The 11,595-nt window shown below is 47.9% G+C and overlaps 1 protein-coding gene across 1 annotated transcript; it reads right to left on the bottom strand.

Annotated features, from left to right (window-relative positions):
- Positions 1-474: 474 nt before the first annotated feature.
- On the bottom strand, positions 475-9,191 carry LOC122819352. The gene is made up of 11 exons (XM_044096022.1): positions 8,895-9,191; positions 7,203-7,404; positions 6,934-7,135; positions 6,684-6,852; positions 6,450-6,543; positions 6,336-6,374; positions 5,228-5,281; positions 3,250-3,377; positions 2,978-3,113; positions 2,829-2,899; positions 475-1,407 (listed from the first exon to the last, which is right to left on the bottom strand). The coding sequence occupies exons 2-11, from the start codon at positions 7,399-7,401 to the stop codon at positions 1,177-1,179; spliced, it is 1,323 nt and encodes a 440-aa protein (XP_043951957.1). The 5' UTR covers positions 7,402-7,404; positions 8,895-9,191; the 3' UTR covers positions 475-1,176.
- Between the last annotated feature and the right edge of the window lie 2,404 nt (positions 9,192-11,595).

Raw genomic sequence — 11,595 nt, forward strand, 5'->3', positions numbered from 1 at the left:
AATTCAAAACATTTCCAGTGCCCTGAAGTCAAAACCTTTTTTTCATAAAAATAAAAACTTTAAACTGTGATTTCAAAGTTCATCCAATCTGGAAGAAATCCCAAATATTCCCAGATGATTGTGTTTATACATGAAATAACATAAATAAACGTTTCAAAGACAAAACAGACGTTAGTCTCATAACTGGTGGTGGAACGGACCCAAAGGTACGGATGAAAGTTAAATTAAAACTATGGAACAAAAACTGGAAAACATGAAGGCTGCACAGTGGTGCAGCTGGTAAAGCTGGTGCCTTGCAACAAGAAGGTCCTGGGTTCAAATCCCGGTCTTTCTGCATGTTCTCCCTTTGCATGCTGGGTTCTCTCTGGTTCTTTGGCTTCCTAACTCTTTTAACTCTCCCTAGGTGTGTGTGTGTGTGTGTGTGTGTGTGGGCGTGTGCGTGTGTGTGTGTTGCCCGGTGACAGACTGGCGACCTGTCCAGGTGACCCCGCCCTCACCTGGAACGTTAACATGTTAACTGGAGAGGCAGCAGCTCCTCCTGACCCCCATTGGGGGTCAAGGGTTAGAAAATGGATGGATGGAAAACATGAGGAACCCAGGGAGCCAGAGCAGAGCAAAAACAGGAGAACAAGCCGCAGGTTAAAGCAGAGAAGGATGAATAAAAGACCTGAGCTGATTGGCTGATGGGTTTCAGGTGAGAGACAGAGGAAGAGACACATTGGGCGAGCGAGAACACACTGGCTGCCAGAAACTAAAATCAATAAATCACATCCATCATAAACTCAACAGGTTCCAATAAAATGACATGTAAAAATATTTTAATCTAAAAGTTGACAGAAATATTTTGACCTCAATATTAAAACCATATAAAAAGTTTCAACTCGTTAAACCAGAAATATCATTTAAATGTTTAATAGTATCAATGATTGATTACATCAATTGAAAAAGTTCTGATCAGTTTAACCCACAGTGACCCAAATCAATACAATCATCAGAAAGATCAATTTTATTAAATGTCCAAAGGGGAAATCCACAGCAAATTATTCAAATAAAATCTAGATTTCATGAAAAATGACCTGAATCAACCTTAGCATGTAGAAAACATCAAAGAAGAAATTAATGTTAATGTAGGAAAAGAATCAGGAAAATTTAGATTCAATGATCTTCTGAGGCAGATTAATCATCAGCACCGTTTCCCTCCTGCAGCCTGTGGACTCCCAACACGGCCAGAGCCAGAACCTCCAGCAGAACCTCGGGCCGCCGGTCCCACGCCGCACTCAGCTCCACCAGAGTCTCACTGGACCCACAGAGGACATCCGCCGCCCAGCGCAGCTCCCCGTCCTGCTGCAGGGGGACAGGAGGACACGCTGGGAGACTGGGCTCATCTCCATCCTTCAGACTGTCCACCTGGAGGGACACGGAGGGACACGGAGACAAGAGGAGGGACATGGAGGGACATGGAGACACGAAGAGGGACATGGAGGGACATGGAGACAAGAGGAGGGACATGGAGGGACATGGAGACACGAAGAGGGACATGGAGGGACATGGAGACACGAAGAGGGACATGGAGGGACACGGAGACAGGAGGAGGGACATGGAGGGACATGGAGACAGGAGCAGGGACATGGAGAGACATGGAGACAAGAGGAGGGACATGGAGGGACATGGAGGGACATGGAGACAGGAGGAGGGACATGGAGGGACATGGAGACAAGAGGAGGGACATGGAGACAGGAGGAGGGACATGGAGGGACATGGAGACACGAAGAGGGACATGGAGGGACATGGAGACACGAAGAGGGACATGGAGGGACATGGAGGGACATGGAGACAGGAGGAGGGACATGGAGGGACATGGAGACAAGAGGAGGGACATGGAGACAAGATGAGGGACATGGAGACAAGAGGAGGGACATGGAGACAAGAGGAGGGACATGGAGGGACATGGAGACAAGAGGAGGGACATGGAGGGACATGGAGACACGAAGAGGGACATGGAGGGACATGGAGACAGGAGGAGGGACATGGAGGGACATGGAGACAAGAGGAGGGACATGGAGACAAGAGGAGGGACATGGAGACAAGAGGAGGGACATGGAGGGACACGGAGACAAGAGGAGGGACATGGAGGGACATGGAGACAGGAGGAGGGACATGGAGGGACATGGAGACAAGAGGAGGGACATGGAGGGACATGGAGACACGAAGAGGGACATGGAGGGACATGGAGACAGGAGGAGGGACATGGAGGGACATGGAGACAGGAGGAGGGACATGGAGGGACATGGAGACAAGAGGAGGGACATGGAGGGACACAGAGACAAGAGGAGGGACATGGAGGGACACGGAGACAGGAGGAGGGACATGGAGGGACACGGAGACAAGAGGAGGGACATGGAGGGACACGGAGACAAGAGGAGGGACATGGAGGGACACGGAGGGACATGGAGACAAGAGGAGGGACATGGAGGGACATGGAGGGACACGGAGACAGGAGGAGGGACATGGAGGGACACGGAGACAAGAGGAGGGACATGGAGGGACACGGAGACAAGAGGAGGGACATGGAGGGACACGGAGGGACATGGAGACAAGAGGAGGGACATGGAGGGACACGGAGACAAGAGGAGGGACATGGAGGGACACGGAGGGACATGGAGACAAGAGGAGGGACATGGAGGGACACGGAGACAGGAGGAGGGACATGGAGGGACATGGAGACAGGAGGAGACATCAGGCAGGAGAAACATTCTCAGGATCCTCAGGAGACAGTCGATGTTTGGTGAAACAGGATGTTGACATTTGAGAGAGAAAAGTAGACGAACCAGTTGGGTGAGGACAGTGAGAGTTTCAGGACCACAAGAGGTCAAAGGTCGCAGCATTATCTCTGGCAGAGCTGCAGAAAACAGAAGAGAGGTCAGAGGTTTTTTCTCAACTCATTCAAATATCCACAAACATTTTCTGTCAGACTCACCGTCCATGGCGCAGACCACAAGATGGACGGCGTCCCTCACCTTGGAGGACACTTTGGACTCATCCAAGACATCCATGAAGGACGAAACGACCTTGGAGGGGGGATGCTCTGGCTGTCCTTTGCTGCTCTGGTCCAGCTGACAGGAAGAGGAGAAGAAGAATCACCGTCTGATCAGACACCAACGTCTGGAGGCTAACAGCTGACAGGAAGTGAGGGGGACGTTGGGGTCTGTTACAGAGGTCCACTGGAGGTCAACTGGAGGTCAACTGTACCGTTTCCTCCAGCTGGCTGAGAGCGCCGCCCTCCTCCAGAACCTCCTGCAGCTTCTTCAGCAGGTTCTGCCGGGTCGCCTGAGGGAGACCAGTGAGCGGCTTCAGGAGGAACGCCTTGTTCTGAATCCCTGCAGGACGAAACAGCAGGGTCAAGGTCAGGGGTCAGGGCCATTGGCCCCCCACTTTACCGCCCAGGCTGCACACAACTTGACAACCTGTGACTGACATCAGATACAGATAAAACCTCCAGCTCTGAGATCTGGACCAAGAAGATTGTCAGCAGTCTGGTTCTGGTTCTGGTTCTGTCACTCAACTAGTGGGACATGGAGACAGGAGGAGATTAACGAAGATTAATCTGCAGCCGATATAATCTGCTGCCTTTTGGTTTCAGACCCACAGCATCCAGATGTTGCTGCTGCTGCTGCGCCATGACAACATGATGCACTGGAACCATTAGCTTGTCCTGCTGCTCTAAACTGGTATTGCTGGAGAATATTTGATATTTATTTTATTACTATTTTTGATTTGTTCCATATATTTGACCAGTGGTGATTTCTGTCTCATCCATCCATCCTGTAGCTGTGCTGTGTGTATTTTGGATTTGTAATAAGTGTCTGAGCTCAGGGCGCCTGCAGCTGTACGACTGTTCCTTCAGATTTTCCTTTAAGTAAAACAGAAAAGAATCATTTTTTATTTATTTTTATTATCTAACCCTCTTTACTATTAACAACATGTAGGACTAAAGAAGATCTATTGAGTCAAATCATCTTGTCCGTAGAGAGTCTGTGAGAGTCCTGAGGTCCACACAAAGCCTGAATCTCATTGGTCAGTTTACTTTTGTAGATTTGGTGCTTAAAAATGAACAACTGAAGTTTGAAAATCGGCCGTTTGGATCCTGCCAGAGCTTTTTACTGTGTGCGGTTCTGGCGGGTCGCCAGTTTATGAGCTTTGTGTGTGTGTGTGTGTGTGTGTGTGTGTGTGTGGGTGTGTGTGTGTGGGTGTTGTTCGGCCAACTGAAGAGCTGCCCCGGTTGGACAACTGTTCATCACACCAGTGATGTAATGATGACAAAACCTTCATCCAAACATTCCGTGCTTTAATTGGTCTGTGAGTTTTTCCTCTTTTACTTTTTTCCAGAAATGAAATAAAGTCCGTTCTGCCGTCTAAATGTTTCTCTGTGTGAAGCTGCTTTCTGCTTGTTCCCATGACAACTTCTAACATTTTTCTCTGATTGTTTTCCACCAAATCTCTCTGACCATTTAATAGTCAACAATCATAAATCTGGTGAGTTGTAGACTCTAAAGCATCGTCCTGCAGGTCAGACATGTTGACTGTTTACAGGTTCCATCATATCAATGAACAAGTCTGACATTCACACTGCGTGACAAAGGCGACCAACCATGACCCCTGACCTCAAAAGTTAATCCGGCGTCGCTGGTCAGAGGTCAGGTCAGGAGGTAAAGGTCAGAGGTCAGGTCAGAAGGTAAAGGTCAGGGGTCGCTGTCCCATCCGGTCCATCAGGATGTGATGTTAAACTTTGTCAGTCAGCTGATCAGAAATCAGATTTTAAAGTGTTTTTATTGCCAAGGATGAATTATTAATTTGACTCTTCATGTGAAGAAAACTAAAGGTCACTAAAGGTCAACTAAAGGTAACCGGACTGGACCGGACAGGACCGGATTAATTGGACCATATTTTACAGTATATGAATGGAAGGAGCATTGGAATTTAATTTGTTTATATTTTATTGATAAACTTTGTTAAATCTGATCAAACTAAACCATTAAGAAGACATAACTGGTCCCATTAAGATCTGAACCAGTTTAGCATCAACCAGATGACCCACCCAGTTTCCTGTTGACCAATCAGGTGGTCCCGATGGACCAGGTCCAATCAAAACCAGTTCCTTCTGAACCAGCTTCACGTGGTTATAAACGGTAAATATTTTGTCAAAGTTTCCGTGTTGAGTTCCTCTTACCTTCTCTGGCCTCCTGAAGCTGATCTGGATCAACACTGTCATGTGTGAACAGGCCTGGAAACAGGAGTCACACCGTTAAAAAGCAGAAGACACGACATCTGGACCCGAAACAGTTGAGAAAATAATTCATCAGCCGATTTTCATTCATAATAGAAGAGAAGCAGAAAATGTGACAGGAAGGACCTGCTGCTGTGCTCCTTTGTGCACTTAGGATGCAGCTTGTTTAAATGCCTGAGGACTGGATTGAGCAACATGAGCAACCTGGGCAACATGAGCAACCTGGACAACATGAGCAACATGAGCAACCTGGGCAACATGAGCAACATGAGCAACCTGGGCAACATGAGCAACCTGGACAACATGAGCAACCTGAGCAACATGAGCAACCTGGGCAACATGAGCAACCTGGGCAACATGAGCAACATGAGCAACATGAGCACCATGGGCAACATGAGCAACATGAGCAACCTGAGCAACATGAGCAACCTGGGCAACATGAGCAACCTGGGCAACATGAGCACCATGAGCAACCTGGGCAATGTGAGCAACCTGGGCAATATGAGCAACCTGGGCAACATGAGCAACCTGGGCAATGTGAGCAACCTGGGCAACATGAGCAACCTGGGCAATGTGAGTGAGGATTAAGTCTCATGAAGGTGAGGCAGTCAGAGTTGGAAACAAAGCCTGATTCAGTTCATTGATTTAGTAAAACGATAAACATTAGCTTTGTTGAACATGCAGCAAGATTTTTCGTCTGTGGTCCCTGGACCAACGATGGGTCTCCCTACACCAGAGCTTCTCAGTTCCAGTCCTCAGTGCTGCTCTAAATGGTTGCATGACCTCTCCTGCAGCCATCAAGAACAGCAGGCTGTTAATCAGCCAGAGATTCAGTCCATGTGACCGAAAGGAAACACCTAAAACATGCAGGACGGGGGAAACACCGCCTTCCAGAGAGGGACCAGTAAGACCCTCCTGAGCCCGACTGAACCCAGACACATCATCAGCTCCAAACCAGCTCAGCTCAGAGTGAGACTCCTCTGGTTTAGACCTTCACTCACCAGCCAGACGGCCCTGATTGGCTAAAGAACAGCTGAAGGAAGGAACTTACTCAGGTTCTGCTTGTGAGCCCAGGATTCAAATGGGATTTCTGGTAAAAACAAGGAGAAACGATGATAAAACTGCAAAACAAACACAGCAACCATCAGGAAGACGATGTCCTCACCGATCGTCTCGTCGTCCCACAGGATCTCCTGGAGTCCAAACGCAAAGGTGGATTTCTCTGGGACGGTGAAGACCGTCTCCTCCGTCCTGCTGCCCTGAAGAGGAAGCAGAGGAGGCAATTAGAGTCATAGGGCCCACCGTGATCTCCTATGGGCCCCATGGTGGGGAACCGTCAGGGTTCCCTACTTCCTGTGTGGAAGGTGTGTGGTGTGCTGAACTCGGCAGGTTGGCTCACCTTGACCAGCAGCTTCAGGAACTTCTGGTAGTTGGCTGAAATGGACCCATCCTGAGCAGACTTCCGGATCATCCTCACAGGTCCGGTGTTGTACAGCGTCTCATGAACAAAGGCCAGCTTGTCCTTTTCCTTCATCTTCAGCAGCTTCATCTTTCCTTTTTCCAGCTTCCTGACAAACATCATGAGCAGAGGAACCCGTCAGAACCGGTTCAGACCACCGGGTCGGTACCACGGCCGGATGGAGCCCCACCTGCCGCTGAAGGTCTTCCTCACGCCTCTCAGGTTGGCTTTCTTCTTCTTGATGCTTACCGGCTCCACCAGGCCGTCCACAGAGTCAGACTTTGCAGATATCGCCGCTTCGCCAACCGTTAGTTGTCCTGCGCCCAGCTCTCCGCTCCCGCTGCTCTCCACCGACGTCTTGAAGTCCTTCACCAGCAGCTCTTCTTCAACCTCTGGCAGAAAGGTTAAAGGTCACAGAAATGCTCCAGGGGCTGCTGCTGTGTCTGTCAGGAAACCCACCTGGAGAGAAGTCGTCGTCCTCCAGCAGCTCTGGTAAGGTGCAGTCCACCGGCGTGTACTTGGGGTAACTGAAGAACCTGCCCTGGCTGACCCGGACCAGAGTCAGCAGCTCCACCTTGTGGTTCAGGTTGGAGTTGGAGATCAGCTCTTCCTCCGCTCCCACGTTCTTCACCACGGCGATGGTTTCATCTGCAAACATCTTCTGTCGGGATGAAACAGGAAAACCAGTAAAGACCTGGAAGGCAGTTTGGTCAAACTCTGTGTCCGTCTGTCCATCATCCATCCATCTGTTCGTCTGTCCATCCATCCATCCATCCGTCTGATCCTGCTGAGGACCTGAAACTTGGATCTGCATCCACACTGCAGGGAAACCTGATGACCGGAGAGCCAGAGCTGAGAACGTCCCCTGAGGGACCGGACGCTCAGAAGATCTGAAACCCAAATGGCGGGTTTGTACCAAGCCCACCAGGAGCGACCTGACCCAACAGAACCGCAGACAGGGCCCACCCAAAAACCTTGCAGAGAGCAAGGTTTTGCTCTTGAATTCAGTTGAGAATTTTGTTTTTCTCAAAAAAAGCAAAAAATTTTTGAGAAAAAAAAAATTTTCTCAAAAAAATTTTGAGAAAAAATTTTTTCTCAAAATTTTCTAAGCAGAACCTGGTTTGAGGGAATTCGAACCGGCAACCCACTGAACGCCCTGAGCCGCCACCGCGAATTACACGGCCAATCAGAGCGGCAGACCTCCAACTGGCCCCACCCATGACCAGAGTGGGGTAAGTAGTTACATTTACTTGAGTAAGTTTTGTAAAATGAGGACGAAGTCTTTCTGCAGCCTACGTTTCACTGGTCGCCACGCCGACAGGAAGTGAAGGACAAACAGAAATCCTCAGACAGGAAACCTGACGTAGAGTTTACTGCTGTCTGCTCAGCAGATTCAGCTGGAGATAAAAACTGGATTTCAAGCTGCTGGTTCAGCAGGAACTGCTTTTAGAAAACGTCTTTAACCGTCAGACATGATAAATGAACTAACTGAACTGAATTTTGAAGTTTTTATCCTGCACTAATATCCATGGTTACATGATGGAAGCATTTGCTGTAGAAAAACAAAAAACAATTATCTGAAGATTGATTTAATGTGTAACTATGTTAGTTACTGCTAGCTTTAAAAGCACCAGTTTGTTCATGTTTATCTCTTTTCTGTCAATTTAAAATATTCAAATGGAGAACAAAACAGATCCAGATGTGAGACCGATGGACGTGAAGCAGACCAGCTTACCGACTGGAAACCAGACCTTCCAGTCGGTAAGCTGGTCTGAGAACCAGCAAACACCAGGACCGGGTGCAGAACACAGATCTATGGTTCTAGAACAGATCTATGGTTGTAGAACCTGCCAGCTCAGGAAACAGTCAGTCTGAGCAGAACTGTAACGTAGAAATGTTGGTTCTTCTGTCAGGTAGAGAGGCAGCAGGTCCAGTCCAGTCCAGTTACAGGTCCAGTCCAGTCCATGTCCAGGTCCAGGTCCAGGTCCAGGTCCAGTCCAGTCCAGTCCAGTCCAGTCCAGTCCATGTCCAGGTCCAGGTCCAGGTCCAGGTCCAGTCCAGTCCAGTCCAGGTCCAGTCCAGTCCAGTCCAGGTCCAGGTCCAGTCCAGTCCAGTCCAGTCCAGTCCAGTCCAGTCCAGGTCCAGTCCTACCTCTGTCTCTCTGTCTGTCCTCCAGCTGCTGCTCCGATCAATTGAAGTGAAACAGCAGCAGAACTCCTGCGGTTCCCTGGAAGCGATTTGGACCCGAGCCAGCGTCTTCTGTGGAAGGAAACCAGGCGAACCGAAAGAGTTCTGACAGAACAACAAGAGGCCGGACTCGGGCCAACATTCCTGAACGCAGACGGGCCTGCTCAGGTGGAAGGATCCGGTACCGACTGCTGGCACCACACCGGGCCGCAGGACCAGGCAGAACCAACAGAACCAAGCAGAACCCAACAAGAAACTTTGTTTCACCAGAAAACATTTTTAACTTCTCAGATTCGATTGCAGAAACCAAAACGTTGTCAGATATTTGGTCCAAGTGAAACTAAAACTTGTTGACGTTCTGCAGCCTCACCTGGAAAAATATCATTTATATTCTGTATTATTTGTACTCTAAAGTATTTATTTCTCATTTATCTTAAACAATTTTGATTATTTTTATCTTCAAAATCTCTGAATTCTGAATGTTTTGAAGTGCAGCAGCTGAGCCTCACCTGGACTGATCAACGTTCCTCCTGTCTGAACGCCGCCAATAAAATTTTAAAAACATTTAATGTCTGAACTGATATTCCATCATTTAGCTTATGTATATAATGTTCAGTGTTTTTTGTCACCAGCTGTGTGTGACGTGTTTCCTGTGCTGAGCAGCATCAGAAACCAGAGAACAGATTGGAGCGCGGAGCTAGCCGCGGGAGCTAGCCGCGGGAGCTAGCCGCGGGAGCGATTTATTTATAGTTTTCTCCTCTCGTCTGACGTCAACATGGATGACTACATTTCTACACAGTTTTCTAATGAGGATTTTCAATCGAAGCAGGAAATAATAACTAGAGGAAGACCAGCAGCGGAGCTGAAAGCTTTGCTTCGAGCTGTAACACTCGGGTTGTGTTTAAGGGAGGAGAGGAGGCGGCAAAACTCGTCAGGACGTCAAAAACTCCCAACCACACTGATACTGGGAAATTCACAGTGTTGTCCTTTAATAACACTCTCTTCACCAACCTTACAAAGCCCGGCTGGACGGCTGATATATTATCAGACATGAAAATGAGCAGAGTCCAAACAACCTGTAACGCTACTGAAAGTTTTTTTCATACAATTTATTATCATATGCAACAAACATGGTATGGGCATCAGATGTACACAAATCTGGAAAAAATTGAAGAAGCCAACCCAGGTTGCTTCCATATTTACAGAAATAACAAAAAGAAAAAAGAAACACAAAACAAAAACACACATTAGGGGTTTTTCCATCAAATTTAAATTGTTTATCATATTATCCAGTTCTGCATCTTGTTCTTTGTTCATGAATTGTAGCGATAAGAAGAGGAGCCAGAGTTCCTTCAGAAGCTGCCTGTCCAGTTCGCCATCTTCTCCGGACTCACCTTACTGAAAGTTAGGGAGCCAACATGTCCGTCTCGGTTCACGTGTCCAGCTGTAGCACGTTTCTCCCACGCTCGTTTTCTTCTTGAATGTACATGCCACGTGTTATTGTAAACTTGTTCAAAATTGTTTAATAAGAAAAAAGTTTCTCCCACGCTCTCTACAGAGAAGCAGTGGCGCACACTTGTGACATCATTAGCGATACTAGAGTATCTTAAAGAGACACTACATGGAGCCGAACAAGATGGCGGCGTGAGCGGTCGTTCTTTGCAAGCTCCCCCGAGATTGTCTGGGTAAGGAGCTATTATTGCTGCTTTAACGCAGGGAAGCATTTATTCTGAGACATTCGTTAAATATTGTGCTTAAAGCTGATTAAAAAAGACGTCCTGAAAATTTCAAAAGTGGCTGCAAGTGGTAAGCGCAAATCCGTTAGCACAGAAAATACACCAACTAAAATGTCGGCTAAAAGTCATAAATCGACGGATGACCATGACTTCGCTGAAAATATTATAACAACTTTAAAGTTGATGATAAACGAGAGAGCGGACAGTCTTCAAGCAAGCATAAATGATCTCAAAGATTCGGTGGATTATATCCATGCTGAAAAGAAAGAAATGCAAGAAAAGATGACCGAAACCGTCAGGAGAGTTGAGAAATCAGAAAAAAAGGTGCTGCAAATGGAAAATAAGCTGCTTGAACTTTCACGTTATAAAAGAAGATGGGACTTGCGGCTTTCGGGAATAAACGAAGAAGAAGGAGAAGATGTTCGTCCATCCATCCATCCGTTTTCTGAACACCCTTCGTCCCTAATGGGGTCGGAAGGGTTGCTGGATCCTCTCCAGCTGCGTCCCGGGCGAGAGGCGGGGTCATGGGGTCACCCTGGACAGGTCGCCAGTCTGTCGCAGAGAAGATGTTCGTAGCAAGGTTATTTCCATTTGCCAGAAGACAGCGCCTGGATGCAAAGAGAAACTACCAGACGTCATCGACAGCGTGCACCGGCTGGGTCGCGTTACAGGCACTGGTCGTCCTCGAGAAGTGATTATCCAGTTCTCCATGAGACACTACAGGGATACAGTATGGAAGGCGGCCAAACAGTCATCTTTTCTGAAATCAAGCAACCTGCGCTTCAAGGAGGACTTCTCCCCAGAGGACCGTCAGAGAAGAAACATGCTGTGGCCACTGGTGAAAAATGCACGTGAAGAAGGGAAAACAGCCTTTTAATCGGTCCCAGAGCTTTTGTTATTGACAAAGGAGGAAAGAGAAAAGAACTTGA

The sequence above is a fragment of the Gambusia affinis genome, linkage group LG17 (assembly GCF_019740435.1).
Source record: "Gambusia affinis linkage group LG17, SWU_Gaff_1.0, whole genome shotgun sequence".
NCBI classification, from domain to species: domain Eukaryota; kingdom Metazoa; phylum Chordata; class Actinopteri; order Cyprinodontiformes; family Poeciliidae; genus Gambusia; species Gambusia affinis.

Coding starts and splice junctions, on each gene's coding strand:
- LOC122819352 (XM_044096022.1), bottom strand. CDS start 7,401: ATGTTTGCAGATGAAACCATCGCCGTGGTGAAGAACGTGGGAGCGGAG. Junction 7,136..7,202: donor GGACGACGACTTCTCTCCAG/GTGGGTTTCCTG, acceptor CCTTTCTGCCAG/AGGTTGAAGAAGAGCTGCTG. Junction 1,408..2,828: donor TCACTGTCCTCACCCAACTG/GTTCGTCTACTT, acceptor GTGTCCCTCCAG/GTGGACAGTCTGAAGGATGG.